Source organism: Martes martes, assembly GCF_963455335.1.
Source record: "Martes martes genome assembly, chromosome: 18".
NCBI lineage: Eukaryota > Metazoa > Chordata > Mammalia > Carnivora > Mustelidae > Martes > Martes martes.
The window spans coordinates 38,032,050-38,059,508 of NC_137906.1; the positions used below are offsets into that span (position 1 = coordinate 38,032,050).

At 47.5% G+C, this 27,459-nt stretch overlaps 1 protein-coding gene across 3 annotated transcripts in view; it reads left to right on the forward strand.

Moving 5' to 3' along the window:
* ADCY9 (adenylate cyclase 9) overlaps nucleotides 1-27,459 on the forward strand; it is a 124,223-nt gene that overhangs the window by 79,003 nt on the left and 17,761 nt on the right. For all 3 annotated transcript variants that reach the window (XM_080830154.1, XM_080830155.1, XM_080830153.1), the window contains 5 exons: nucleotides 9,300-9,490; nucleotides 21,250-21,354; nucleotides 22,253-22,470; nucleotides 26,257-26,359; nucleotides 27,232-27,440. In XM_080830154.1, the coding sequence (XP_080686280.1) occupies nucleotides 9,300-9,490; nucleotides 21,250-21,354; nucleotides 22,253-22,470; nucleotides 26,257-26,359; nucleotides 27,232-27,440 (826 nt within the window). The remainder of the gene's footprint in view (nucleotides 1-9,299; nucleotides 9,491-21,249; nucleotides 21,355-22,252; nucleotides 22,471-26,256; nucleotides 26,360-27,231; nucleotides 27,441-27,459) is intronic.

Genomic DNA, 27,459 nt, shown 5'->3' on the forward strand with positions numbered 1-27,459 from the left:
CTGAACATTTAGGTTCTACTCCCTTAGCACATTTCGGTTAGACGGTACAGCGTTGTGACTGTAGTCACCACGTTTTACATTAGGTCCTCAGGCTGCGTTTCTGTGTTTTTAGTGTAGTGTTGTTCAGAATAATTCATTCTTTCTTTCTTTCTTGTGATGTTTTCTGCAGCTCTTCCTGTCTTCCTTCTCCAAGCACTCAGCTGTGTGGTTTGGGACCAGCACCTCTGCTGGGCATGAGCTGCTTGCTGAACTGTCTGGAACCTTCCTTCCCAGCGAGTTGGAATCTACTTCCAATCTCTCCCTCAGGTTCTGTAGCAGACCTCCACTTTCCAGCCCCAGACAGGCGACTTCTGAAGACTTCTCCACTTTCCTTTGTGAATGAGGGGCTGTGGGTTGTCACCCCAGCTCTTTGTGTCCGTGTGCCCCGTTTTGTGTGCTCTTCTCTTATGTGGGCACTCACTGCTCACTGTCTTGGTTTCGCTTTCAGTTTTGCTTCAAGAGTGTACAACACAGTTGTGATTTTCTGGAGGTGTAGGTTTGCCGTCCCACGTCATGCAGCATGAGGCTGACGTGGGAGAGCCAGACATGCAGCCCCTGGCCTCCCGAGTGGCAGAGTGGCCCCACTCTGGCTTCTCAGCCCACCCAGCCACACTTTTAAGGTTATTAAAAACGGACCTCACACACACAGTTACGGGTCTTCTGGAGAAGGTTTACAAAAGACTGCCTCCATTACTAGAATGAAATGAGAAATTAGAGATGTCACCGATGATATAGCTTCTTGATCAGAAAGTAGAGCTTTGGGGTTTCTCAGCTATTATGGCTTGAGCAAGTCTGCTCTGTGCTCTATGGGAAAAAGGAAATGCAGTTTGGGAAACTTTTGGTCAGTGCTCCAGCCAGCATGCAGAAAACACTCCTTAAAGGAGAGGAAACCCTCAACCTTGATGTCAGCTGCAGACTGCCTTGAAAATTGAGGAAAAGCACAGCAGGCTTGTAGTGGTCCTGGAAGTGGGGGAGGTGGGATCACACCAGAGGCCTGCATTTCCACAGAGGCTCAGGTGCCCAGCACCCCAGCCTGGCCCCTCCCAGGGAAGACTAGTCAGGAATTGTAAGCATCACGTTTTTCTTTGCATGGTGGGATGTTTCCAGGGGGGGCAGTCTGAGGGGGGGCTGTGTTGCCCTTCTTCCCAGCCGAAGATGCTAACAGGAAGTGTCACTGTGGGTAGTCTGCCCCTGCGGCGGAAGGAAATGCCTCTGCAAATACATCTTCCCTGGATGAAAAGCGAACAGCAGTGTTGAAGGCGAGCACGGAAGCTGGAGTCTTCGGCTGTGTTGCTGCCAAGCAAGTGAGCGGGCCATGGACGAGGTGCCTGGGCAGCCACGCTGTGATGCACCCCGTGCAGGCACTGGTCAGCGGTGGCAGGAGGCAGCCTGGGTGTGGCCCGGCCCTCTGGGATGACACAGTGATGATCCTGGGAGGTCACTCATGAAGGTCACACTGGTGATTTGTTTAATCTCCCAGATTTCTGAGCTCTTGCCATGTCGAGCTTTTTGGTTCTTCAAGGTTATTCAGCCTTGTTTCTTATTTATATATTTTCCTATCCTAACTGTAGCAAGTTAGCTGCTTTCAAGCCTGTCCTTTTCTTCACCTTTTTTGCCTTCTACCTGCTGCTGCCCATTCCTTTACCTTGAATTCCTGAGGATGCTGTATTCCTGGCTGGCTCTGTGTCTCCTCTGAATCGCAGAATGGTTGCTTCTTGAAGCTCACATAGCTGGCTTTCTTTTCCTTTTATTTATTTATTCATTTATTTATTTAACAGCTTCATCGAGGTATGATTCACACCGTATACAACACACCCATCTGACGTACGCAATTCACCTGTCTGTCGTCCATTCACAGAGTTGTGCAACCATCACCACTAACTGCAGAACATTTCATCCCCCCCCACACACACACAAGCCCTGGGCCCACCTGCAAGCTGCTCCCTGTTCTGTCCGTCCCCAGGCCCCTGGCGACCACGCGTCTGCTTCCTGTCTCTACAGATTTGCCTGTTTGGACCTTTCATAACCACGGAGTCATAGGCCCTGTGTCCTTTTGTGACCGGCTTCTCTCCCTGATCATCACTCAGCTTTATATCTATGTTCAGTGTTTTCCCTTTGTTTAGTTTCCTTTGTCAGCTAGTTCGCTGTCACCTATTCTCAGGTGATAAGTTGACTCATCTGTCTTCTTCTTGGAGTCTCTTTTCCATCGTCTTTGTTCTGTACTTAACTCTGCAACTCTGAAACTATCAATTTTTAAACTATTTAGCTATTAACAGTTAAAATCTTGAAATTAACGGTCATTTGTCAGTTCTCTGGGGAAAGAATACAGTCTGGGACTCCTCTCGTGTCTGCTCCGGATGTCAGCTCTGCCCGCTCTGCCCACGGCGGTCCCTGTTACCCTCTGGCGAGTAACGATCGATGAGCTGCTGCTCTCTTTCTGCTCTGGATACCTCTCCTTTTCCCCCTCTCGTTTCACTGCCTCTCCTGATGGTTTTCACTCTGTTATATTACTGTATTGCAAGGCAGTTATCGTAGGCCTTCATTTTGTTTGTTTTCTAAAACTCCCTGTAGAAAGCCTTTGTCACTGTGATTGTCCCGTCAGCACAGAGACGTGAATCCGTGTGATTCTGTCTCCCTGTAGATGGTGTGTCATCACTTACTTACTTAGTGGCCTCACACTCGCGGTCATCCTCGCACGTCCTCGTTTTTTTGTGAACGTTACTTCGTGCCTTTACTCGGTTTACTGAGTTACTCCTGCGTGCCGCCAAAGACAGGGAGGGCATCATCTCTCCCTCTTTTTGTGCATTAACTCATATAATCCCCACAACAGCTCTGGAAATGCTGTCACTGCTGAGTTCCTAGTGTTTGCATTTTATTGATGAGGGAACTGGAGTCGAGTGTCTTCAGTCACACTCTTCAGCCGTGCGCGGTGTCTGAAACTGGAATAAGCTTTTGTTCCTCTTCATCCCCTTCCACAGTCTGCCCAGCTCCTCAGCCTCACTGAGGACTCAATAAATAGTCCATTTATTCGGTAAGTAAATGAGTGAATGAGCAAATGAATGCGAGAGCACCTGGTGGGCTCTTTGTGGGTGTGTCAAATGTTTTCCTTCCAAGAACTTGTTTCTGTGGCCTTTGTGAAGGCCTGTGGCATGAAAGCATAACTCAAGAGTATTTTAGAGGTGGGAGGAGTGGGTGTCTGAAGTTTTCACCCTTGGGCTGTCTGGTGTTCGTACTTGGCGCCACAGCACATAACGAGATAGGCTTTAGTAAAGGCCAGATGTGAAAGTGAGGAAGACGACGGTATGTTGGAACACGGTCACTAAGGGCCTGGTCACTTGCATTTGGCTGTGATGGCAGCATATTTACTTGTTACTGCTAGAGAGAGGGAAGCAAGGTGCAGAAAAGCCCCTGTTCCCGGAGCAGGAGGTAGAGTGCGTGTGTGTGTGTTGTAAAGTTTGTTTTCTTAGCTAAAGGTTTGGTCACAACCAAGTTAGACAGGCATGATGTCCACTCTTTGTTTCTTTTACCTGCTTGAGTAGCTGTTCCATATTTTATTATCTGGGTCTTCATTTTTTTTTTTAAGATTTTATTTATTTATTTGACAGACAGAGATCACAAGTAGGCAGAGAGGCAGGCAGAGAGAGAGGAGAAACCAGGCTCTCCACAGAGCAGAGAGCCTGATGTGGGGCTCGATCCCAGGACCCTGGGATCATGACCTGAGCAGAAGGCAGAGGCTTTAACCCACTGAGCCACCCAGGCGCCCCTAGGTCTTCATTTTTTAAAAAGAGGTTCAGTTTCACCAATACCCATTTGCTGTCAGAACTTGGTGATTTATTGTCAAGTGTTGTGACAACCAGGATGAGTCAGTCCTTATGATTAGTGGTTTTACGTAGGAGCAGAAAGAACAGAGACCCATCCAGAGTGTTTTCATGTTAATGAGCTGCAAAATGTTTTGTTTTATTTTGTTTTCCCCACCAAAACTTCTGGTCTTCTTTGGCAGAAGCAACAGATAATTATGAAATATCGTATCTATAATTTTGTAGAACCTGTTTTTTGATAGCTGAGCCTTTTCGTGTTTGTTTTCCTTATTGACTGACTACATTTTATTTTATTTATTTTTTAAGATTTTGTTTATTTATCTGAGAGGGAGTGGGAGAGAAGGCCTGAGCAGGGGGAGGGGCAGAGACAGAAAATCTCAAGCAAGCTCTGTGCTGGGCACAGGGCTCAACCTCATGACCCATGAGATCATGACCTGAGCTGAAACCAAGGGTTGGACGCTTAACTGGGTGAAACACACAGGCATCCCCACTGACTACATTGTAGTTTAAACAATTCTCATGCTTCTTGGCCATTGCAGACCTAGTAATGAAGAAAAATACAAAGTGGAATAACTTTTTAGAATGTTTATGAGCTAGACCAAACTGATCGCCTCTCATATGTTTATTGTTTCAAATCGTTAGTGATGCAGGCTTCTAGGCATTGTTATGTTATGCTGCTAACTCCCACGGTCGCGTCTCAAAGCATCTTTTCCTTCCTCAGTATTCTCCTCTTTCTGCTGAGCTGACATTCAGGTCCTTGACTCTGGGTAATGGGGGCTGTCTCACTCCAAAGCGTGCAGGCACCGTGCAGCAAAAGACCACGATAAAGAAGAAGGCTGGAATAGTCTGTCTTTTCCAAAAATGGACTTTGGCATATATTGAAAGTACACTTAGTTCATGGAAACTAAGCATCAGTTTTGTGCAAGCCACCATTTTCCTCCTCAAAGGATCTGTGATCTGCTTAAGCACGTTAACCACCTCAGTCTCCTCGGTGCACACAACCACAGACCAGCCCCTCCATCAGGTGGGAGTGTGGTAGCAAACGAGTCCCCCTTCTGTAGCCTCTGTAGAATGAAGCTGATGAAAAAAGTCATCATTGCTGGTGAGGTTGAAAATCAATTACCCAGAAGGAATATAAGAAATCTTACTAATCTTCTGTTTATACTTAAGAAGATAAATCATTTAGCTGTCTTACTTTGACCTTCAGCTCCAAGAGAGCCATTTTTATGAACATGGACCCCAAGTGTGTTGTGGTTACTCATTAAATCCTTATCTCTTATAAACTTTTTTTCTTTTAATTTTTTATTAACATATAATGTATTATTAGCCCCAGGGGTATCTTATAAACTCTTTTGACTTGAGACTTTGATGAGGCCCGAATTCAGTCATGCAGCCACAGTAGGTTTCTAGGGAGTTTCGCACCAGGCTGCCTTACTTTACCTGGCCAATACCACTCCAGTTTTGGCAAAAGGTTTCACTTTAGATTTAGCTTTCTGCGTGGAAGCATGGATACCTAACTTGTTCACTGATTTTGCTTGCCGTGGACACGTACAGAAGTCTGACTTCTGGAACACTAGCTGCCCATGTTGGTCATCAGGGGCTCCCTAAAGAACAGTTCACATGAGAAACGCATTTGGAGCAATTGTTGATTTAACAATCCTACAGATGTTTTTGTACGTGGAACACGAAGAAGACTCCCCATGATAAGCAAGTCAGACACCCACATTGATAATAATAACTCACGTTCCGGAGTTTTTACCGTGCCGGGGCACTGTCATAAATGCTTCGCGCATGTTACTCATTTTGTATTTGCGTCAGCCCCATGGGGCACATCCTGTCCTTAGCCTGGTCCTACGATAATGTATCTTACTCTGGGTCACCCAGTGGGGAGGTGGTGGGGCCTGAATCTGAGGGCTCTTCTGCAGAATCCATGTCCTTATCCACATCTGCATGGCCCCTTGTAGGGGCATTGCTTCCACCACTACGTTTGGGGGAGAGTGGATTCCTGTTCCCACCATGATGTCCTGACTCCCAAGGTCCCCTAACTCCCTTATCACCTGCCGTGACTGGCATTTCCCCAGCTCTCTGGCCTTTCCTCAGTCTCATGCCTGTTCCTTACCATCTCCCTCTGCACCCCTATTGCTCCCAGCATGAAGACTCCTAGAGCTGGTCTGCGTGGTGCCCTGCACAGGCCCCTGTCCATCTCTGACCATTCCCCGACATGCATTCCCTGTTCCAGCTGGACTGAGTTCACTTCCATCCCTTGACTGTGCCTGCCAGAGGATCCTTTTCTGTGGAGCCTCTCCATGAACTGTTAGAGCAACACCCACGGCCCGACAGCAGTTGCTCCCGCCCCCTGGCCTTGTAGGCTTTCACTGGGCTGACTTCGCTTCATCTTTCAGTCCTCAACTTGGAGGGCACTGTGTCCAGGAGGCTTCCCTAGCCCCCAGGCCCATAAGGGGCCGCCCTCCTGTGCTTTCCAGGGTCCTAGGATTTTATATTCACAACTGCCCGTCCTCTAGATCCCTCCTCAGGTGACACCCCCCATACAGGTGACATGCTCACACCTGTCCTCCACACACCTATCATAGTGTGTGGTCAACAAATGGGAGGCATTTGCTAAGTGATGAATGAGGGGTTGCCACAGTTGAAAGGAGCAGCAGCGGGCCTCAGGATGTGCACCCCAAGGCAGCGTCAGAGTGTGAGCGCAGAGCTGGGCCACTGTCAGGCGTGTCCCTGCCGGAGGTCACGCCCCTGCTTGGAAGGACGAGCTTCAGCCCCATGCGTGCATCTGTTGGGCTCAGCCTGTAGCTCCTCTGGGGTGCTAGCCCAGCCTCTTCTCTGCCTTGGTTGTCATGCCTCAGGAAAGGCCTCCTTCACTTGCTCTGGCCCGTGTGGAGCTGCGTGACGGGGGGAAAAGCGGTTATCTGACTGAGGACTTCCAAGAGCGGAGCCTCTCTGGCTGCCCTGGCTTTGCCTTCCGCGGGGAGTCCTTGCTCACAGGGAGCAGCAGCCTCGGGCAGGGGAGCCACGGGCATCTTGCAGGGAACGCTGTTCTGGGGTCAGGACCAGCTACAGTCATAATGGAAACCTCTCCCTGCAACAGTGGCTCCTCATGCACTACTGTCCTCCCTCCTCCTTCGGGTCCCCGGGGCGGCCCTCTGCAGCAGCTCGGCCTGCCAGCCGGGGCCTTGCCCGCCCTCTGCGGGGAGACTCACGGGCCGTCCCCATTCCCGCAGCTCCAGGGAACGGGCCTTTGACGAAGTCAGAAATAAGCCTACCGGCATGGAGGCTCCAGAACAGGTCAGATGTAGGACTTTTCTCTGGTTAGTCCGCAGAGATTGCATTCTTCGATGCTCCCAAGGCAAAATGGCACGTGAGTTCAGCATCTTTTGTGACAGAGTCTGAGGGATTCCTACAAAGGTGCTCTTACTCTCCTGTCGTATTCCAGTTCATGTTCCATTTCCAGCTGATACATGGACTTAGTTGTGACTGTGATTGACCCTGTACACTGTGTATTTTTGTTGGGGAAAAAACCATATGGAAGTTCTGGACCTTAGTTGAGAGCGAGTATTTGGGGCAAGTTAGCATCCAAAGTTACTTATCTAAGTCTTTCGATTCCCACCTACGATTTCGCTGCGCTCTAGGATCTCTCTAGGAGTCTTGAGAAGACATACCGTATAGTATTTTTACGAGAAGAAAGGGAGATGAGGAGAGATTGAATGAGGAAATGGTGGTATAACTATAACATGATGAAGGATAATTAAGTAATCCCTAGGTTGTTTAAGTAACTAATTTTTTTAAGTAATCTCTATCCCCAGCCTGGGGCTCGAACTAATGATCCTGAGATCAAGAGTCACATGCTCCACTAACTAAGCCAGCCAGGCACCCCTAGTCCTTCTTGAAGTAATTACTTTTAGGGCATTTATTACAGCGTACTGAGTGGAAGCACCCATGTGGGTTTAGGAGAGTAGACCCCTCACCTCAAATGCTTCAGTGATGCCCTTCCATTACCACCTTCTGGGGAAACTTAAACTCTCCAAGACAGGGACTTTGCTTTGTTCTTTTTTTTTTTTTTTTTTAAAGATTTTGTTTATTTATTTGACAGAGAGAGATCACAAGTAGACAGAGAGGCATGCAGAGAGAGAGGGAGAAGCAGGCTCCCCGCTGAGCAGAGAGCCCGATGCGGGGCTCGACCCCAGGACCCTGAGATCATGACCCGAGCCGAAGGCAGAGGCTTAACCCCCTGAGCCACCCAGGCGCCCCTTTGCTTTGTTCTTGAGTCCATTCTCCAGGTAGAGCCAACCCCAGACCTGAAATAAATGTTTATTGAACAAATTACATTGCCACTCCCCTCAACAGATTTGCAGTCTGGTTAAATTACAGTAAGGACTACCAATGGATTAATTTAAATAAGACTTGCTTCCTTTCTAGAAATTGCTTGAGTTCTGTCTGGAAAAGCTGCTGCTTAGTATTTTCCCAGCAGATAGTCCTTCTGAAGACCCGGAGCAGGGACCTCCCTGCCTTAGAGCCACCTAACAGTGTAGCGTATGTTAGTGTGTTATTTCAGCCTTTAATGAGAATTGTAAAGATATTGGCTAATTGTCCATTTAACTAACATTTTTTAAAAAAAGATATTATTTTTACTTATGAGAGAGAGAGTGGTGGGGGGAGGGGAGCAGAGGGAGAGGGACGGGCGGACTCGCAACTGAGTGTAGAGCGCAACTTGGGGCTCAGTATCAGGACCCTGAGATCATGACCTGAGCCAAAACCAAGAATCAGATGCTTAACTGACTGAGCCACCTAGATGCCCCTCCCGCCTACGTTTTTTTGAATGAGGATTTTGTGAGAGAATAAAATTATCGTAGACTATAGACTACAGCTTGACAAAAGCCGCATGTTCTTGCTGTGGATGTTTAGATCCAACAGAAAACTGTTACTTGATCATCTGAATCAAGGGCGGTTTTAATTACTCCTGTTGGTGCACATTACAGTCTCACTTTTTGAGGCAGTTTTGCATTCCTGACATGGGTAACATGGTCCATATTCTAGATCACCCAAACATGCAGACCGACCGAACAGAATAAACCCAAGAATGTCTAGGGTCAACCATCAGTGTCTGCTTGGCTCCTGGCACGAAGTGTCATATGACCCTTGCATGGAGGAAGTTTTTAATGCTCATTTCAGCCCCCCAAGGTAAAATGTGCAGCCAGAGTTCAAAGAAAACATGATATAAGTAAATGGTGTGTCTCGGAAGCAAGTATTCTCCCTGAAATCTGTGCGTCTCTGAAAAGATCCTAGAAATCAGTAGTAAAATATGACATTCATTTTTTCGCTTTACTCTCCACTTTCCAGGAGCATGTCCTGCGTAGAGAGCAAGATCGAGCTGCATTTCAACCAACGGTGGTTTCCATCTGTGCTGACTGTAATTTTTATCCATAGGTTTGAAGACATACCTGATAGCGGGTCAGAGAGCGAAGGAGTCTCATTGCAGCTGTTCAGAGGCCTTGCTTTCTGGCTTTGAGGTCATTGACGGCTCACGGGTGTCCTCGGGTCCTAGGGGACAGGGGACAGCATCACCAGGGAGTGTCAGTGACTTGGCGCAGACTGTCAAAACCTTTGATAACCTTAAGGTTAGTTTTTTTTTTTTCTACTTCTAAAATTTTATATTAATTCTGCAGTAGAACATGTGAAATAATAAGCAGCCTTTGGGTCTGTGGCAGACGACTTGGAATGCCCTTCACTTTGGTTTTTGTGATTTTAAACTTTAGTATGAAGTCACCAGCATTTTGCATTTTTTAATACCTTTGCTTTTTTGACATATTATGCTCTTCCATTTTCTTTCCACGCTGTATCAGTTTGCTTCTCACTCGAGCTGTCTTTTTCTGAGACCTATGCTGTCTTTTGTGATCTCTGAAAGCTAATGATAAGTGATAGTAAAGGGGATTCTTCTCGAAGCTTGCTTGGCGACCTTGTTTGTATGTTATTTCAGAGACCATTTTCTCAAGTGTTCCTATGTCTCTTGAAATGCAATGTCTCACGAATATTTTAAATTTTGTTGGTGTGGGTGAATCTTGTGGCATAGCTCACTGAAAGAGTGCGGGCTTGCCAGGAACATGACAGTATGTCATTGTTGGGGCCCAGACCTCTGGGTGGCTGTCTGCACATACCCATTTCTGTCATCAATAAACTGCCACAGGATTAGCATGTCGGGCCGCGGGCATGATGAAACCACACCAGTGTATGAGCTGCTCCCACCCAACTGGTATCTCTTGTTTGTTTTTACTGTTGAAATATTTACTGTTTCAATTTGAAAGAACAAAAAGGGGGGGGCACTCATAACAGTTCCCCTTCACTGTGTTGTACTCTCAGATAACCAAATGATATGTTGGTCTGGATGATGGCCTGTTGTTATGGCTTTAATCCAGTATATTCCTGTTTATCCACATTCATTCACAGCTTTGAAAGTCAGCTGTGCTGGTATTTAAGTTCAATGGGATCATAACATGGGCACCCAAGTCATTTCCCTCCAGCAGAATCCGTAGTCCCTGTCGGCCAATTACTCTGTGTTCTTTTCACACTCAGGTTTATTAACAGCACTCGTGTATCATTTTTGTTGTGTGCCTTGTTAATTTAGTGCAGGGTTTTTCAGCCTCAGCACGAGGGACATTTTGGGCCAAGTAACTGTGGTGAGGGGCTGCCTGTGCACCGTGGGACATCGAGCAGCATCTTTGGCCTCCACCCACCAGATGCCAGGAACACCCCCTCCTCCCGTTACGGTGACCGAGAATTCCTCCAGACACTGGCCATTGTCTCCAGGAGGGTAAAGGCCGCTCTGGTTGAGAACCCGTGATGTAGGGCACTAGCTGCGGTACTTCCCCATGTCCTCTGGCACACGTGGGACTGCTAATGTCACTGAGATTTCCTTACTGCCTGTGCACTTTCAAGACCGCCTCTTCACTTGGGGCGATGTTTTGTAGCCGGCAGGGAAAGGAGCTCTCGGCTCTCGGGCCCACAGGCTGTCCCTGAGCGTGGGCAGGAACCGTTGTAGCAGGAGATATTGAAAACGTGTTTTTCCAAATACAGCTTCATTATTTAGAGAGAAATTATTTCCTCCGGGCTTCAAACTGAGCTGTACTTAAGTAGAGAAATAGAGCTCAAATCCAAAAATAAATGATGTGTTGTGTTTGCCTGCCACGTTAGATTATCTGTGTGTGTGTTTCTATCCGTAGCACATAACTTCCAAGTTTAGTGACAGCGATTTGATGTTAAATTGACCTAAAAAGGTTTTCTCTTATCCCAAAGAACATTTGTTTTAGCTACATGTATATAGCTGTAGTTATAGATGTAAATATATTTATCTTTATTTTGAAAATCTGGATAGATAAAAACTATTAAGCATATTCTCTTGTCATGTATAAATTTTTAATAGTCTGAAATTTTTCTGAAAAATCTTGTGATCTATTAATTTAACTGTGTCTGCCAAAAAGAATTCTGGGGTGGCGGGGGGAGGATCTTTGTGCTCCTTCCAGGAGGGTAAGGACAATCTGGATCCTGAAGTATAAGTTCTGGGATATTTTCATGTGAGAACATCTGAGATGAGGACAGCCCCCATGGTTGGTGTGGAGGGAGCATGGAGAGGTAGACAGCGCGGTCTCCACTCCAGGCTTTGCCACTCTGGGGAAGTCGTGCACAGTCTGGCCCCTCTGCTTCTAGCTCCTGGGGTCAGTTAAGAGTGGGCCTGGATGAGTGCATTGCAGATAGCAAGCGTGGGGTAACAGTGAGTCGTTAGGAGCCATCGTCAAGCCTGAAAGACTGAGAACTGAGGTCCACTTCAAGTATTACGTATAAGACCTTTTGAGTAAGAGTTTTTACGCAACAGAAAAAATACTGGCTCCTTGCTCATGGGTTCTTGGAGTGGATTTATCCTGTGCACTTGTCAGTACCTCCCACATGTCACTGGTTTGTTGCCTTATGTCGTCCACAGTACGGTTAGTCTTTCTGTTTAGCTAGAAGCACTGACTGGTTCCTCCTAATCCTTGCCTGGGTCTGTTGACTGTCCCTGTGAACGAGCTTCTTTCCTCCATGGCCACTGCCCCTCCGTCCAGTGAGAGGTAGCTCCCACGTGGATTTCTGTCACCGACCCCACATCTCCCTGCCCCGCCCAGGAAGCCCTGGCTCGCGGGAGGGGCCTGTGTCAGGCAGTGTTTCCTTTGAAAGTACAGACCCTGAGTAGTAGTTTCTGAGGTTGGACATAGGTGGCAGTTATGGAAAAAACTTTCTGTGGTCAGGGAAACCTGGGCAGTTCTAGGCTACATGCTGTAGAAAGGGTCTCTGTGCTCCAGGACGTCCTGGAGCCTTTAGCGTGCTTCCGTGCACTAGGCCTCCAGAGGGGGCTGTGGCGGTGGCATTCTCGGGCTTCTGTGACCACAGACTTCTTTCTTTAAGCCACACCTACTGGGGGAATGATTGTCTAGTGGAAGGAGTTTCATGCAGGAACCAAGAAATTAGGGAAGGCTGTTGAGTGGATATTCCTCAGGTGAATGCATGCAGGCCTTGGTCCTCCTGTCGCTCATGTCACCGGCAGTGCCCCTCACTGTCCCCTGCCCTCTGAGCTGCTCTTCTTTGCCCTGTTCACTGTCACTGGAATTTGCTGTCACTCCTCCAGCTAACAGTGCTGTCTCCCCATCACCACGTTTTCGGTCCGTTCGGCTGTAACATGCACCTTTACTCGTTCCTCATGCAGCTTCCTGCGAGCTCCTGGGATGCGGGCAGAAACCATGTGTGAAATAACTTACGTTTTTCTCAAGGGTCCAGCCTGGAAAAGTTTCTTTTGGTTTAAGTTTTTTATTCTTGAGTGATACACAGAGAACTGTAGCTCTCCAGAGGTAGGCCAACAAGGACTGAGTTCAGAAGCCCGGGCAGAACTGAATAGAAGCAGGTAACGTCAACCAAGCATTCGTATTCCGCTCCTAGTGCCCTTGTCCCATGTGAGTTGTCTCCCAGTTCATAGCTGGAGAATTTTTACCTAATATTTCATTAAATAGTCCAAGTACTGTATTGACGTAGTAGTGACATCAAAGGACAAAGGGTTTGGCCCTGAGGTCGTAGGTCAGAGGGACCCCTTCCCACACCTAAACCTTGGCTTCTGGAGTGACTGGCAATGAAGAGCTTCTCATCAGGAAGGTCCTGGAGAGCATAATCAGGGGAGAGGAGTACTACTGTGGAAAGAGCCAGAACTTAAAATCAAAGATCCCTCTCACAGCCGTGGCTTTGGGACTGTGAGCCAGTCACTTAGTTTCTCTGGGCCACAGTGAGATGGTGATGATGCTCTCCCAGGGTTGCTGTGAAGATGAGCTGAAGTAATGCCTATGAATGTTAGGTTTGGAGTAGAAGCTCTGTGAACACCGGACACGCATGTATTTGCTCCACGTGGAGAAATGGACGGCGCCCGTGGCAGGAGGAGACAGATCCCGCTTTGATTTGCGCACAAGGAGTCACTGACTCTCTCAGGAAGGTCTTGCCTTCTCTGTTTGCTCTGATGTGAGGGAGGTTCTTCAGTTTTTGCCGTAGGGGATGGAACCACGTTGCACATGTGACTTTGGAGCATCAGCACCCTGGCCCGTTCCATGTGACCGCAGCTCTGCAGTGGCGTCTGCTGCTCCTTTTCCATGAACACTGGTGATGGACGGACTGAGACTACATGTGCCATAAACACAGCTGGTCTGGCATCTTCATGAAGAACAAAGAAATGAAAACCAAAGGTGTGGATGGTTTTTTGTATCACATCAGTCCCAACCCGCGAACTTTGTAAGCTGTGAAAGCTTCTCAGTTCATCTCTAAAGGACCTCCTTGGAAAGACACCTGCTCCCCTACTCTTTGTGAATTTAACCTTAATCTATTATTCAGAACCTTGGGGCATTTCTACATGTTTACAGTTAGTAATGAGGCTATTGATGTGAATTCGTCCATGTGGGGGCAATTCAGGGAGGATCTGTTCCATTTCAAAATGGTAATACTTTCCCTTTGAGGTCAGTAGCCCCAGGACCATCCTTCTGTGGCAGTCCCTATGACTTTTTTAATGACTGAATGAATGGTCACTTATCTCCTTGTTATTTGTATGTGAATTGTTAGGAGTAGGCTCCGTGGGCTCAGTGTGAGGAGACAGCTGGCCTCTCAGTTCATTTCAGAAATGGAAAAAGTGGTAAATTATCTATCTATCTGTAGTTTAGACACTAAATAAGTATCTCTTCTAAATGGTGGTCGAATTGGTAGTGGTGATGGTTGCACAATTCTGTGAGTACACTAAAAGCCACGGAATTATATACTCTCTAGGTGGGTTAATTATGTGGTATGTGAATTCTATCTTGATAAAGCTGTTATAAGATAAATAGTAGTCTGATTGCTGGCTCTGAAATGTGAACATAAAGTAAGTTCTTAAAAAAAAATTTTCAGGTCTTATCTATATTTCCAGTCACGTGTGTTTGCTTCAGCTAGGAGAGAGTCTGTCCCATGGAAATCAGCACCTCACAGAAGAGTTCCAGCTGATGGAGGTGGAAGGAGTGAGGGAGAGAGAGAACCAACACTAGAACACCACAGTCGTATTTGCAGCTGGGTCCCTCCGTGAGTTCTAAAATTAGTGGGTAAAAATTTAAGGAGAAACAGGATATTTGCACAGCCTCCGAGCATCCCCACCCTGCCCCCTCTCCCCTGGATGTTTGCTGATAACGAAGAGAACAGTAAATCCACCGTGGAAAACCCGGCAGGCCCTGCCTCACTGAATGATGAGGCCAGCGTCACAATGAATGAGACTCGCAGTGTCGCGTACATGCCCCCATCCCCACCATGTGATATGCTGATAAGGGCCTGTCGGCTCTGTGGGGTCCTTCTCCTAAATCCTGAACTTCATCCAACTCATGAGAAAGCGTCAGAGGAGTGCAGATCCAAGGCCAGTCTGCAAAACCCCTGACGCCTGACCAACACACTGTCATCGAAGACACGGAAAGACTGAGGACCTGCCATAGGCTGGAGGAGACAAGGAGATGCTAAATGCAGCTGGGATGCTGGTATAGAAAAAGGCGATTCGGGGAAAAGCTGGGAAAGCTGAGTGTAGTTAGTAGCCTAGTTAGTAGTACTGGCAAGCGCTTGTGCCATAGTCTCCATGACCGTGCTGTCGTTGCCGAGAGACACTAACGTTCCAGAACACCAGAGAAGGACACGTGCCAGCTCCCTGAACTGTCTTTCCGATCTCCATTAAGTCTAAGCTCTTTCACAATTTAAATGTCTAATATATATGTGTTAACTATTTTAATGTATTTATTATTTTAATCATACTATATAATCTAACTGTAAGTGTATATATAACATCGGTTGTATTTCTTTTTTTTTTTTTAAGATTTTCTTTATTTATTTGAGAAAGAGACAGTGAGAGAGAGCATGAGAGGGGAGAAGGTCAGAGGGAGAAGCAGACTCCCCATGGAGCAGGGAGCCTGATGCAGGACTCGATCCCAGGACTCTGGGATCATGACCTGAGCTGAAGGCAGTCGCTTAACCAACTGAGCCACCCAGGCGCCCTTCGGTTGTATTTCTCTTATCTATCACATATGAATTAACATGAGAAGATATGTCCAGCATCATTTCACTGGTATCATCAGGGAGTGAAGTATTACACGAAAATGAAATTTCCCAAAATGCCAAATATTTTCTTACTTTGACTTCCTGATGGAATATTTCCACAGCATAGGAATGATCTGTACACCTTATCAGCCTCAGTTATTAGACTTGGTGGTCGTTTAGGGCTCGGGAGTCTGAGCAGGGTTTTGAGACTCCACACTCCGTGACTCACAGATCCTGGATCTGATTTTTACAGGTTTTTGTTGTTGTCCTTGTTGTTGTTTTGCCTCCCGTATTCTCCGACTGTGCACTTTCTATTCATAAAGCTTCTGGGATACCTTTCTTTTTCTGTAACAATTTCTGCTTCTCTTTTTCTCTAGTGTTTTGGTTGCAGAGATCATCTACTCACTGGCTTAAACAGTGTCACACTGCCACCACCACGCCCCGCCCCTGGCAGCAGAAGCCGGGCTGACTGAGGCCCTGCGGTGCAGGCAGCTCCTGTTCCCTTGGAGATGTCACATGCACGGATGGGGTCCAGGGTGCTGCTGTCTAGGCTCAAGGTCCCCTCTGTCACTCTCTGACTGGGAGACTCTGGGCAAGTCCTTTGTCTTCTCTCCCTCTGTTTCCTCTGTGTGGAATGGAGCAAATCATAGGGTCTGCTTCATGGGTGCTTATGAGGGCTGCAGGCAGAGAGCTGAGAGCCTCCGGTGGGCCTCAGCAGGTCTGTCCTGTTACTGTTGCACGTTCCTATCTGCCACGTTCATCCTGAGTTCTGGGTTTGGGAGCAAGGGTTGCTTCTCTTGGTCCTAGGACAGCCTACCAAATAGTCATGTTCAGCAGACTAAACAGGCAGAGCCAGTGCTTTTCTGATATTTCCTCTTCATTTCTCAGAAAAGAGGTTTCCCTCCTCTCTTCCTTGACAGTTATGAAAAAGGACAGCTGTTGGCCTAGAAATGATTTATCCTGTGAAGAGAAATAGCCTTGAAGAAAAACCCATTTTATAGCTCTATGCCATTTATTCCAAACAGGATGTAGCATGTGTGTATTGAAATGTGTTAAAAACAAATGCAAATGTGTTAGAGAAATGTGTGTTAGAGAAATAGTTCCCATCTCCCCTCCAAAGCCCACATCCGCACTGGGGGAAGGAGTAGAGATCATCTGGGAAAGAGGAGAGTTTGCTCTTGGGTGTTCTCCAAGGGATCTCGGGTTTCCCAGGCAGCAACCTGCACACTCCCTGGCCCGTTGAGTACTCTGTTTTGGGGACCTTAGCTCGTCTTAATAAATCTTCCCTTGGTGCCAATGTGCCAGTAGTGCCACTTAGAAGCACCAGGAGGTGGTCATAACTGCTTGGGTTGCTTCAGGGGAACGAGGCCCAGGAGGTCATAGTGCCAGGATTATTCCTGGGTTCTCTCTGTGTTAGGAAGGGAGGCCAGAGAGAGGCTGTACAAGGGCCAGGGACCAGGAGCCTGCAGGCCGACTCCCACTGATGATGAACCTTTGTGTCCTCTGCACGGCCTCGTGGTGTGTTACGAGGATTAACTGAGATCGGGCGCACGAGAGCACGGACGCTGCATGGATTCGTGTTCACGCGTGTGCGCTTAGCACACAGGCGCTTCCCCATCACGGCAGCTGTTACCATTGTATGAGGGATTTTATCTGATGCATCGGGCGTGCCTCCCAAGATGGCAAGGTACCCCCCCAGATAGTTCCCCAAAGTCCAAAATGCTCTTTTGGGTGAGGGCTTCTCAGCAGGAGGAGAGTCATATGTTTAATGGGTGAGGAAACATTTCATGGAGGTATCTGTGCGCTTGGCAAAAACTAGTTTTTGACATGTTTTAACTCAGATTAAAATGAAGCTGGAAAACAGTTCAAGTTTTTGTGGGTAGTGGAAAGGGGAAAGAGACCCACCCTCTGTTGCCTAGTGGGACCTTACTGGTGCAGAAGGGACGCTCGCCGCACGTCAGAAGGGAATGTCGAGATGTGCGGATGTCTCCATCAGGGCAGGTAGTCTTCTCTAAGATTTTTTGTTTCATTTGTTATAAAGATTTAATCAATGAAATTTCCCCCCAAAAGCAAAGTAGATGAGGAAGAAATAGAAGGACAAAAAGCCATATTTTCAAAGCACAATGAAATGATCGTCTGGGTCCGTGTGCTCTAAGTTCCTGGGGCAGCTTTGCTACAGGGGGGCCTGGAGTCCACAGCTGGTTCTCCCCACTGCCCCTGGTGTCCCCACTCCCTGGAAGAAGCTGTTGTGGGTGCAGGGGGAGTAGTGAGCACTGTTCAGGCCATGGGGAGTCCCAGCCACAGGGCCTGCTCTCTGCTGCTTCCCATGTGACTCCGACAAGCACCTGAACCTCCCCGAGGACAGTCTTTGAGACCATTTATGAACACTGTGTCTGTGCCTTTGCTTCCTGAGGTTCTTTTGTGGACAGTCTACCAGACCTTACCTCTGTATTAGAACATTGTATCATGGCCAGGTACAGGCTGCCTAGCCTCTGTGTCAAAGGGATGTGGACTTGGGTTGTCCAGTCGTGAAGACCATAGTCATAGCCTCCTGGAGATCAGCCCCGTCCCCATGGACACTCCTGGTCTCCACGGGTCTTCCAGCCCCTTCGAGGTCAGCCTCCAGAGAGAGGGCACCATTCCGAAGTTGTGTGCCTTTGGTACATGCGCGGGGAATCTTTCACAGATGGTGTGTGCCCTCTGCTGTCCAGTAGGTTTGCTAGTCTCTGTTGCCTATTTGTGGCTCTAAGTGCATAAAACATCTTTTGTGTAAAGCCAGCTGCTATAGGGAGTTCCTAAGAAGCAGACGGTCTGTTTCTAAAGTACACATGGTGTGCTTGAAGAGAGAAAAGTACTTAGGAACAAACTGAAGCCAAGAGATACCAAGGATGGCCGTCCTGTCGCTGATAAGGACGTGAAAGGACAGGTGTGCTGTCTTCATAGCCAGAGGTTTGACTGTTAAGGACCAACATGTGTTGAATACTGACTAGCACCTCAGGCAGAGTCTGGGTTGGGAAATACCTGTGCGTCCATTTGTGCAGCCTTTCCTGCCCACTGCCGGACATCCCGTCAGCCGCAGTCCTCCCACGGGGCCAGGATGTGGCGTCCTCATCCTTGCTCCTTCTTGCACAAGGTCAGCTGTGGGAGACGCAGTCCTGTTGTGGAAAGGAGAAACCGAGGCTTGGAGCTCCCCCTACCCTAGTGAGCGTTTGATCCTGGATTTGGTCTATGACAGTTGGATCTCAACGCCAGCGCCCCGATCCCTGTGCTCCACTACCAGTCATCACTGGAGCAGCCTCCAGGAACTAACTAGAACTAGTGTCTTCACACTACTTCTCTAGTCTTTATGAGTGTGAAAGGTGGCCAGAGAAATGCCTCATGCTATTGTGTCATGTCTGTCCAAGACTGGGGAAAGCCCCAGACCCTAAGGGTATGACCCAGATTAGAGTGTCTGGGACTGTCCCGGGCACCACGTGGTGCCCCCACTCCCCTTGGGCTGCCAGGTGGCCCTCACAAGGGCTGGTATCGTGCTCAAGGAGCATCCTGCCACCACCGCCACCACTAGAGCCATTCATTTCCACCCCTGTTCAGGAGTGCCCTCAGGAGTCTGCTGGGCTCATCACTGAAGCGCAGTGATGTCACCCCTCTGGAGGGGACTGGGAGGGCCCTTCCAGGGGCACGGTGTTGGATTTTGTTTGGATTTTGTTTTTTCGTTTGAGAAGATCAGTGGCCCCATTAGCAACATGATTTGAAGTTTAACTCAGTCATTACCAGGGTGTATTAAAATAGATTTATATATTATACTACTGACAATTAGAACACTCTGCCCCTGTTAATACTGTCAGTGTTTAAAGAGCTATAGGCAGGGGTGCCTGGGTGGCTCAGTGGGTTAAAGCCTCTGCTTTCAGCTCGGGTCATGATCCCAGGGTCCTAGGATCAAGCCCCACATTGAGCCCCACATCGGGCTCTCCGCTCGGCGGGGAGCCTGCTTCCCACTCTCTCCCTCTCTGCCTGCCTCTCTGCCTACTTGTGATCTCTGTCAAATAAATAAATAAAATCTTTAAAAAAATAAAAATAAAAATAAAGAGCTATAGGCATATTTTACCTTGGTACTGCTGTTTGCTTGGGTAGTTAGTTAATGACTTGGTCTGCTGCTTTGGTGCATGTATTTTCATTATTTGAATGAATACGAATATTGAAACTTGTGCGTTAGATTCCCAGATGACACAACTCTTTAGAGCGTGTCTTTTATTTAATACACTAGAGGCCTGAAATCTAACTTGGGATGTGATGGAGCTCATATCCTTGCCTGTGGGTACTAAGTGATACTTATTTTGAATTTCTAAAATAGTGTCTAGCCTCCTGTAACGTATTCTAGTGTGTAACTGAGCTTGTCATGCTAGGAATTGTCAGAGTCCCTTAACTCTGTCCTGCTTCCGTTCATCGTCTCCACTGGGAGCTCTCAGCTGCTGTCTCAGTGGCGGCAGCCAGTTGACTGGGTCCCACCGATCGTAGGAGTGGATTGACTGAGGGGGCATGGAGCGTCGGGAGCAAGGCTAGAGTAGCTACACATGTCTTCACTTAGTTCTTACCACACGTCTGCAAGAGCCTTGTCCCCACCCTGGTTTTATCGGTGAGAGGGTGGAGGTGAGTGATTTGAACGGGGCAGCTCCACACCCTGGTTGTGACGAGCAAAGCCTGGCCCTTTCTGCTCTCCTGATGGTAGTGAGCCTCACCTTCTCTCTTCTAGGTCAGTTAATTGCTCAGGCTTCTGAGAACTCCTAGGTCTGTAAGTGTGACCCTCTGACGTCCCAGCCTGGTTTACATGAGCAGCTCACCACCACACAGAGCTCAAGAACCTTGTGTAGGCTAGCGGCTGGTTGCTTGGCTTAGCAACAACTTTATTAAGATATAATTCATGTTACCATAAAATTTACCCTTCTAGAGTGTACCATTTGGTGGTTTTTAGTATATTTGCAAGATCGTACAACCATCACCACAGCCAGTTTTAGAACATTTTCCTCACCCCTCCGAGAAGGAACTCCACACCCATTAGATCACTCCCCATTCGCTTCGCCCCCTCGTTCCTGGCACGTACTAATCACCTTAACACCTTTATGAGTTTGCCTTTTCTGGACACTTTCTACAGACAGAATCATGTAACATGTGGCTCCTTGTGTCTGGCTTCTGTCACCTGACAACGTTTGCAAGGTTCGTCTATGATGGAGCACGTGTCACTGTTTTGTTTCTTCTTTTTTTTTTTTTAATAATTTTTTTTTTTACGATTTTATTTATTTGACAGAGATCACAAGTAGACAGGGTGGCGGGGAGGCAGTCTCCCTGCTGAGCAGAGAGCCCGATGCAGGGCTCGATCCCAGGACCCTGGAATCATGACCTGAGCCGAAGGCAGAGGCTTTAACCTACTGAGCCAACCCAGGCGCCCCTGTTTTGTTCCCTTTGACGGCTGAATAATATTCCGTTGTGTGGACAGATCACGTTGTTGATCCATTCATTCATTGACGGACATTTGAGTTGCTTCTGCTTTTTGGCTGTTATGGATAGCACCACTCTGACTACTCACGTGCCAGTCTTCGTGTGGACGTGTTTCTGTTTTCACTTCACCAGTGTGTTTTAACTCTGCTCGAGTGGCTCAGGAAGCCTTCCCCTTGGTTACCGCCTTTCAGCGTGACAGCCACTTACAACGATAGGTTTGAATTACGGGTTGTGGCCATGGAGCTTTCTGGCTGTGTTCCTATGGTGTATGTTTTTCTTGTAGACTTGCCCTTCCTGCGGAATCATATTTGCCCCCAAATCGGAAGCGGGTGCAGAAGGAGGAGCGGTCCAGAACGGCTGTCAAGAGGAGCATAAAAACAGCACCAAGGTAAGCTCTTGGCTGTTCCTGTGGGTTCCTTTCCTGGTGCCTCCATCAGAGGTGACCTTCCTGTCTTGTCAGCTTCTCGATTCTCAGAATAACTCCTTGTAGATGACACTGTTCCACACCTTCTCATCCTGAGGGTTTTGAATAGAGGGTAAAGAGGAGGGTGGAGAGTCAGGTCTAACCCTTGTGAAGCAGAATAACACGTGCCCAGCTGGATGGGGCTCTCTTCTTGGGCAGGAAGAGCTTAAAGCCATGTGGACTGCCGTAGTTAGGGACAATCTCTGGGGCCAGAACACGTGGTAGAAGACGTGCAGAGAGAAGAGGGGGCTCGGTAGGAGCAAAGGTGCAGCGTGGAGAGAGGCTTGGGGGCAAGGCCAGTAGCGAGGACACTGCCAGGGAAGTCTCACCTGGAGACAGACCTAGGGCTGCACTAAAAAGCAGGACAGAGACCAAATCTGAGAGCCTCTCTAAGAACAGACAAAGGAAGGCCTTTGTCTGTTATCCTCCACCATTGTGTCACCTGCCACCTTCCTCTGGATGGATCTCCATACCACATCTGCCGCCCCAGTCCCCCAAACCTTTGCCCATGGCCCTCTGTAATGCTGATTCTGCAGTTAGCAAGCTCCAAGAGCCTCAGCTCTTCTCTGACCTCCTCACTGGCTCTTCCCACGATGTCACACCTTCCAGGCTGCCTCAACCCCTGAGGTGCAATCTGACGGAACAGGGGGATGGGGAGCAGCAGATGGGTAGAGAGGTTGAGCGTCAGGTTAGAACAGAGATGTGAAGGTGCTGGTCAGGTGTGCAGTGGGGCCCCCGCATGGCCGAGGTGGGGCTGGAGTGGCGCTGTTGCGTGCTCACACTGCAGCCTCTGTCTGCCCCCCCAACCCTTGTCTGGAGGCAGGCTCCTGGAGCACCGAATTCCAAAACTCAGAACGGACTTCTGAGCCCTCCCCAAGAGGAGAAACTCACCAACAGTCAGACCTCCCTGTGTGAGATCTTACAGGAGAAGGGAAGGTGGGCAGGAGTGAGCTTGGACCAGTCAGCTCTCCTTCCGCTGAGATTCAAGAACATCCGGGAGAAAACAGATGCCCATTTTGTTGATGTTATCAAAGAAGACAGGTAAGAGACAACCATGACCAATGAAAGTAAAGATTTGCCGGTAGGAGTCTCCCTTTTTCTGAGTCACCTTACCCCATATGTTTGCCTTTCTATTGTCAATATTTTACTTCATTTTGAAATAATTTGAAACTTACAGAAAAGTTACATGACTAATACAAAGAATTCTCATTCTACCCTTTGCCCGATTTACCAGCTTTTAATATTTTACTCTGTTTGTTTTATTCTTTCTCTCTATGAAATTTATGTTGTTGTTGTTTTTCCTGGACCATTTGATGCTAAGTTGGATATATCATTCCTTTTGCCCCTAAATACTGAATTTCCTAAATTACAAAGATGTTCTTTTACATAATCATGGTTACGAGATTCAGGAAATCCAACATGGATGCATATTTGACCTAATCTTCGCTTCATATGCCAGTTTGGCTGGAAATTTTAGCCACAGAAATGATGTATCCCTCTCAGGCATCCCATCCAGAGGCAAATGGTGCCTGCCCATTTGTCTTCCGTCAGTGATAGTAATTTTGAGCAACCAGGCAAGTGTTGACCTCTCCAGTCTGTGGTTGTTTTCTCCTTGCGACCAGTAAGCAGCGCTTTAAGGTCATGCGTGCGCACCGGTCCCCAGCATACTTCCCTAGATTTCATCTCCACCGTGGCTCTTGCTTCAAACAGCCTCTACTGTGATGGTTCGGAATGTCAGTTCTCCTACTTCAGCACCAACTGCACTTTGACATGGCTCCATCGTTTAAAAAAACTTCAATTTATTTTAGAGAGGGCATGGGAGGGGCCCAGGGAGAGAGAGAATCTCAAGCAGACTCTCCGCCGAGCAGGGAGCCCGACACAGGGCTCCATCTCAGGACCCTGAGATCACAACCCGAGCCACAACCAAGAGTAGGACTCTTCACTGACTGAGCCACCCAGGAGCACCTCCACCAATTGTTTTTCAGTTTCTCGCTCCCTCTTCCTGCACAACAGGATGTTCCAGGCTCGTCTTAGATCTTCCCTAACCCTAGTTGGGAATCAGCCATTTGTCCAAAGAGCCTTGGCTCCTTTTAGGGAAGAATGGTATTTGGAAATGTGTGTTGTTAGTGTCTGATTTAATGTCTTTGTAGCCAAAGACATACTCTGTATGATTTCAGCCCTTTCACATTTATTGATACTTTTTTTGTGGTCTCGCATATGTCTGTTTTCATGAACAAACCACATGCATTTGTAGGGTGTTGTGATCCATAGACACAGTTAGGTCCAGGCGGTTGGCAGCATTAGATCATCTGTCTTTTTACTTTTCATCTATTGCTCTATCAGTGTTAAGAGAGGGATTTAGAAATTTTTCACTGTAGTTGTGGATTTTTCTGTGTCTCCTTTTAGTCCTGACAGTTTTTGTTTCAAGTATTTTCATGCCTTTTTTTTTAGGTACATACACATTTATGAGTGTTACAAATTCCTGGTGAATTGGTCCTTTTGTCATTTTGAAGTGTCCCTCATTATCCCTGGTAATACTCTGTTGTAAAAACCACTTTATCTGATACTAATATAGTAACTGTAGCCTTCTTATTCTTACTCTTTGCTTGGTGTATCAATTTCTGTTTAAAAAAAATTTCAACCTGTATCCTTATATTTGAAGTGTGTCTCTTATGAGTCTGGCTTTTAAATCATTCTAAAAGTCTCTGCCATTTAATTCCATTTGTATATATTTTCTGGCTTTTTAGCCATACTTCTTTGCATTATTATTTTTTTTTCTTTTTCTTCTTTTTTTTTTTTTTTTTTTTTTTTTTTTTTTGGTGGTTGCTCCAGGACTTACAGATAGGCATCCTTGAATTTTTTATAGTCTTCCTATAGTTAACATTGAATCATTTCACTTTTTTTTCCAGTTTACTTATTTGTTGATGTAAGTAATCTCTACACCCAACGTGGGTCCTGAACTCATGATCCCGAGGTCAAAATTCACATGCTCTTCTGACTGAGCTGGCCAGGCAACCCTGTATCATTTTACTTGAAATGTAGACATCTTGTACCTGTGTAGAACCATTACTCACTTCCCACCCCTTATGCTGTAGTTTTCACTTGTGTTACTTTGGCATGCATTGTGACCCTGACCTCTAATACCACCCTCTTGGTAATCTCTGATTGTCTCCACTGATTGCCCTTCTGTTGAGTTGGATCATATTTTCCTGTTTCTTCGTATGTTGTGTAAATTTGGCTTGTGTGGTGCTTAGAAACTCTGGATTCTGTTATATTTTGTTTCTTTGTTTGTTTGTTTTAACATGCAGTTAACTTATCTAAACTCCCACAGCAAACTTTGTTTCCCCCGGTATAGGCAGCTGCTGCTCTTTTTTAAGCCTTAATTAGGCTTCTTGGAGTCTGCTGTGCTCATGCAGATTTGAGGGGTCAGCCAGAGATTCAAGCAGAGCTCATATGACGAATTTGGGGATACCACTTCTCTTTTTTTTTCTTTTTCTGGGATTTTCAACCTCATTTTCCAAGTGTGGACACCCCAAACATTATTTTCTGATTTTCCAAGCCAGGGAGATTGTGGCTTTTCCATCTGAATTTTAGCTGTCCTGCACGTGGTGCTGACTAATGGCTATCTTCAAGCAAAAAAGAAAAACAGTAAAACATGGAAAATTAAGCTGGTGCTGTTCCCTTCCTCCAGGATTGACTCTCCTCCATTTCCTACCTCCTTTGGTCAGTCTCCAGTACCTTCTACGAGTCATTTTTACATCTTTCCCAGAGTTTACTGTTGTTATCTCAGAGAGGACTGGCCCAAAAGGAGCTAATCTCTGTGCCCAGAAAAGGAACTTGTCAATATTAATTTCAGAAGAACAGCACGGTGTCTAGCTACATGTGGCCATTGCACGTCCTCCGTAAGGCTGCTGTGCTGGTTTTCCCTCTGTCCACACTTGCTGGGTGGAAGGGAAGATGGGGCTCTGCCTTCAGGGATGGAATTTTCTCTCTTCCGAGTCCGAGAGCATAGTGAGGTATGGCCCACTTGTCACAGAGAGTCCACTGGGCTGCAGGGACCCTGTGCGTCAGGCACAGGGGAGTGACTTTATCTATCTTATCTGATGTAATTACAGGCGTTCTTGTGTGAGGGAGAGAGACTACACTCCATGGCTGTATTTGCCTTCTGAAATCATGTTAACACTCTCTTAAATTTCCTGCCGTATAAAAAAGATACTGCTATTTGCTAGCAACCATAAAAGAATGAGAGAGTCATGTAAAGCAGGTTTGATGTCTCTGCTATTAAAATCGTGGAGTGTTATTTTTCAGGTTTCACACGCGGTCTGCATATGTGACAATAGCACTCCAATTACGGTGACTCTAAACAGTTTTGTGATAACGACCTGTCAGCTCTGATGGCGGTCATTACTGTCAGTGCTCTGAATGACTGGACAGCGGCTCTGAGTTAGGTTTCCATCGGAAGCCTTGGAATCAGCCTAAGTCCTCAGGACAGGGATGTCTGGTCCTTCCTAGCACGGCAGAGCTGCCTGCCTCCCCAGACACTGGAAGATGTCTCCAGAAGCACGCGGTGCTCATGACGCACTGTAACGACTGCAAACGGTCCTGCTTTAGTGGAGAGGAAACACAACGTGTGTTCTGAAAACACAAAGCACTTCCCAGACATATGTTCTCAAGGAGGGTCAAGCAGTATCTTTACATAGTGACTCCCAGACGCGGGCCATGTGACGTGCTTCGGGAGTGGTGTCTGGGAGGCTGACTGGAGTCTGCCGATAAAGAGAGCTCAGTGACTGCGCCGCGCTGATCACCTGCATGTTTTGTTTCTCCTAGCCTGATGAAAGATTATTTTTTCAAGCCACCCATCAATCAGTTCAGCTTGAACTTCTTGGATCAGGAGCTAGAGCGATCCTACAGGACCAGCTATCAAGAAGAGGTGTGTTTCCCCTTCGACATCTAGAGAAGAAGTTTTCCGTTTGCACCGGGTAGTTCACAGTCAGCTTCGTGCTTTGGCAGCCTTGTTTCCCCTCCTCGAGTGATAGGAAAATGGAGGCTAATACTGATTTCCCATAATCTGTAAACTCCAAATCCACACAGGGAGAAGACCCCCAATCTTTCAGTGCCCCTTTGTCTGACGTCACTGGCATGTCATTTCCAGGCCCCTTGGCTCCTGCTGTCCTCATTTTGTCCCTCCTTCCCGGTGACTCCTTAACACCACATGCGTGGCTCTTTGTTACATTTACCATACCACCCTGACATTTCAGACCCTGTCCGTCCCTTGTTAGGCTCTGAGCCTCCCGAGGGCGAGGTTTCATGTCTGCCTCCAGCACCGCACGCAGAGCCAGGCCCAGAGCAGGCTCTTGAGTGAAGGCACGAGCATCTCTTACTCTCCATTGGCGTACCCATGCTTCATCTGCTGTTGCTTCTGCTATGAAGCCAGCTGTCACACACCCTGAACCTGGGACCCAACCGTTCACTGGAAGCTTCCAGAAAATGGCTTTTGTGCAACGGCTTTTACAGATGCAGAGTCCATAACCCAGCTTTCAGGCCCAGGATATAATCTGTTTGAGAACTCACTGGTTTATAATAGCTTGCTGTGCAACCGTGTGCATTTCTTAACTGCTCTGTGCCTTGTTTCCTCGTTGTTAAATGGAATAGGAGAGGTGGCCCACCTCGAGCCCTTACCACCTGTGCTTGGTCCAGGGTGGGCAGGTGCTCCACAACTGTGTTTTCCATCAAAATCCTACTCCATGGCCACCTGTTGGAGCTTCCGCTCATGCGTCCCACCACCCCTCCTTTCCCAAACAGGTTATAAAGAATTCGCCTGTGAAGACTTTTGCCAGTGCCACCTTTAGCTCCCTGCTGGATGTGTTTCTGTCGACAACAGTGTTTCTGATTCTCTCCATCACCTGCTTTCTGAAGTACGGGGCTTCCTCCACGTCTCCCCCACCTGCCGCCTTGGCAGTCTTCGGCGCTGCCCTGCTGCTGGAGGTGCTGTCCCTCGTGGTCTCCATCAGGTAAGGGCCCACCTGCTCT